A 3,628-nucleotide genomic window follows, 5' to 3' on the forward strand; every position below is an offset into this window, starting at 1 on the left:
GCATGAGGGAGACACATTCCTTAATTTATAATAATTTCTATCATTTTGTAACAGTAAATTTTAATAACACAAAAAATCCGTATTTTCATGCCAGTACCGAAGTACTGGCTACTGGGCTGGTGATACCCTCGGGGACTAATAGTCCACCAGCAGAGGCATTGACCCAGTGGTAGTAATAAAATTAACGGTACTAATTTTGTTGCACCAGATGCGCATTTCGACAATACATGTATCTTCAGTGATGCTCGTGGCCTAAATATTTGAAATCCAAAGCTTATATAAAAGATGAAGAGCTATAATCCAAAAGGTCCAAAAAGTATAGCCAAATTCGTGAAAGGAATCAGAGCTTTGCATGAGGGAGATACATTCCTTAATTTATAATAATTTCTATCATTTTGTAACAGTAAATTTTAATAACACAAAAAATCCGTATTTTCATGCCAGTACCGAAGTACTGGCTACTGGGCTGGTGATACCCTCGGGGACTAATAGTCCACCAGCAGAGGCATCGACCCAGTGGTAGTAATAAAATTAACGGTACTAATTTTGTTGCACCAGATGCGCATTTCGACAATACATGTCTCTTCAGTGATGCTCGTGGCCTAAATATTTGAAATCCAAAGCTTATATAAAAGATGAAGAGCTATAATCCAAAAGGTCCAAAAAGTATAGCCAAATTCGTGAAAGGAATCAGAGCTTTGCATGAGGGAGATACATTCCTTAATTTATAATAATTTCTATCATTTTGTAACAGTAAATTTTAATAACACAAAAAATCCGTATTTTCATGCCGTACTGGCTACTGGGCTGGTGATACCCTCGGGGACTAATAGTCCACCAGCAGAGGCATCGACCCAGTGGTAGTAATAAAATTAACGGTACTAATTTTGTTGCACCAGATGCGCATTTCGACAATACATGTCTCTTCAGTGATACTCGTGGCCTAAATATTTGAAATCCAAAGCTTATATAAAAGATGAAGAGCTATAATCCAAAAGGTCCAAAAAGTATAGCCAAATTCGTGAAAGGAATCAGAGCTTTGCATGAGGGAGATACATTCCTTAATTTATAATAATTTCTATCATTTTGTAACAGTAAATTTTAATAACACAAAAAGTCCGTATTTTCATGCCAGTACCGAAGTACTGGCTACTGGGCTGGTGATACCCTCGGGGACTAATAGTCCACCAGCAGAGGCATCGACCCAGTGGTAGTAATAAAATTAACGGTACTAATTTTGTTGCACCAGATGCGCATTTCGACAATACATGTCTCTTCAGTGATGCTCGTGGCCTACAAGCTGCAGAAGCTCCACCAGACCTTAGACTGTGAAGGCCAAAAGATTTTATATTTGGCACAATCGGAGAAAATGCTTCTATAAATAGCTCTCGCATTCTTGTATAAGAAAGAGGTTTGTTTTCTTTTCGGAACACATAATTTTCCTTGGTTTTTGTCAAATTACGAAATACGAAAACATCAGTATCAAGTGGATTTTTGCTCCATTCTAAAAAACTCTCCAAGTTCTTCACATGACATAATTTATTCCCGGTTCTCGCAATGATTATTCGATCACCATCTCTGTAAATATCCGTTTTACTTTTCTGTATGAATACTGACATATGACTTAGAAAAAATTGAATATCACAGGTTTTCAAATTCAGCAATTCAGAAACACGTAAAAAACCAGAATAAGATAACAAACAAGCAGAAATAGTACGCTGGTTGTAAAGATTATTTTCACAATATAACCTGTCGAACATCTGTGAACGCATATCTGGAGTGATCGGTTCTTTCTTTTTAATCGGAACAGATAGACGTCTCTTAGCTCCTTCAAGAATATTTTTCACTAAATCAGAATCTGTAGGAGAAATAACACTAATAATTTTATGTGCCCATCTAATACTATAAAACGCTTGATTGATAGGACTGGGCGTACGATTTTGTTGCACTAAACATGCTAAATATATAGCCACATGTATTGGTTTGGCCGGTAAAATAAATTCACTAGATATTCCATTAGATAAAGCCCATTTTTTCCATCTCAAAAAACCATAATAATAATTTTGAACGGTGTTGTTAGATTTACTTTCGGTTAACAGATCAGGAAGTAAATGGATTTTCTCAATCAAAGTATCAGGTAATTCCAACAGATCGCTTTGGAAAGCCTGCAAAAACATATGTAAAAATAAAAATCACATTAAAACATAATGTGTAAAGCACATACAATTTGTATATAAACAATTTCACAATCTAATGTTCATATAACTCGTCTCGCATTTCACTTAAGATTAAACCACCACCACAGCCCCTCAGGCCTACTGTAACATTACCGCCACCAACTCAAGAACTTTTATATTAGTTGTTAAAAAGGTTCAAAATCAAGTCTCAAAGCCAACACCCTGAAGGGTAAATCAATATTTCCAAATACTGATTTATTCCCTTTACCAGAAGTATAGAATTTCTTGTTAGTAGGTAAATCTATACAGCCTTTCACCTCTTTAATGAACCCTTCACCCGTAGGACATAGCATCGGCCAAAAGCTTGCCGACTTCCATAAAGGTAAAACAAGTGTCCCATGAGCAAAACATTGCCTCATGTAACTTATAACTTTAGACACTAAACATACAGGTGGTACAAACCAACCATGGGCACCTTGCCAGTTAATAGTGAATGCATCGATACCCATCGAGTTCACCGTCCAATAACGGGAATAAAATACCGTTAACTTATGATTGTCATCATTTGCAAACCAGTCTATCTCATGAGGTCCCCATAGGGAATCTACATACATAAATAACTGTTCGTCAATACCCCAATCGTCATAATCAATAATACGACTGATGAAATCCGCTTTTTCATTCAAGGTTCTAGGAACCCAAACTACATCGATAGATATATTATGTATCAAACAATTTTCAAAAATGCACATAGCAATATCCTGTAACTCAGGTTTCATACTACCTTTTTCCACAATAGTTACTACATTCTGGTTATCACTGAACCATTTAATTCGTTTATCTTTTAATACATTGATCATAGATAATAGAATATTTCTAACAGCATTTAGCTCTTTCCACGTAGAACTCTTTGAAGCCTCACATTCGGACCACATACCATGTGCTATATTAAAAGGTGTTTCTACAACATAGCCACCATATCCTGTATTGCTTGCATCACTATAAACTACAGATTGACATGACACATCTGAAGAAAACTTTTTAACATTTACGAGTTCTAAATTTTCTCTACAAAATTTAATTTGTATCAAGCTTTCTGTTGATAAAACAATACAACTATTCCACGAAGTCATACTTAAAATATCAATGCTTAAATGTTTAGACATGATATAAGCAACGTTACCAATGACGTATGACATGGACACTATTTGTCCCACTAAAGAAGCAACCAATCGTGCATGGACTTTGCCATGTTTAGATACATAATATTCAACGTCAGCAATAGTTTTTAAAACCTTTTGAACTATTTCGTTCGGAATGGTTATAGTGCCACGGTTTGTGTCAATTGAATAACCCAAAAATACCAAAAGTTTCATAGGTGACCATTTAGATTTTTCATTTTTAGGAACAAATCCACTCTGAATTAAATCTTGTCTCACTTGATTGGACAT

The 3,628-nt window shown here is 35.5% G+C and overlaps 1 protein-coding gene across 1 annotated transcript; it reads right to left on the reverse strand.

Annotated features, from left to right (window-relative positions):
* Window positions 1-2,362: 2,362 nt before the first annotated feature.
* LOC139497650 (uncharacterized) lies at window positions 2,363-3,628 on the reverse strand. The gene has a single exon (XM_071285879.1). It carries the CDS (start codon window positions 3,626-3,628, stop codon window positions 2,363-2,365), a length of 1,266 nt encoding a protein of 421 aa, XP_071141980.1.

Source organism: Mytilus edulis, chromosome 12, assembly GCF_963676685.1.
Source record: "Mytilus edulis chromosome 12, xbMytEdul2.2, whole genome shotgun sequence".
In the NCBI taxonomy this organism is placed as follows: Eukaryota; Metazoa; Mollusca; class Bivalvia; order Mytilida; family Mytilidae; genus Mytilus; species Mytilus edulis.

Excerpts from the sequence above, each read along its gene's own strand:
- LOC139497650 (XM_071285879.1), bottom strand. The coding sequence starts at position 3,628 with ATGTCCAATCAAGTGAGACAAGATTTAATTCAGAGTGGATTTGTTCCT.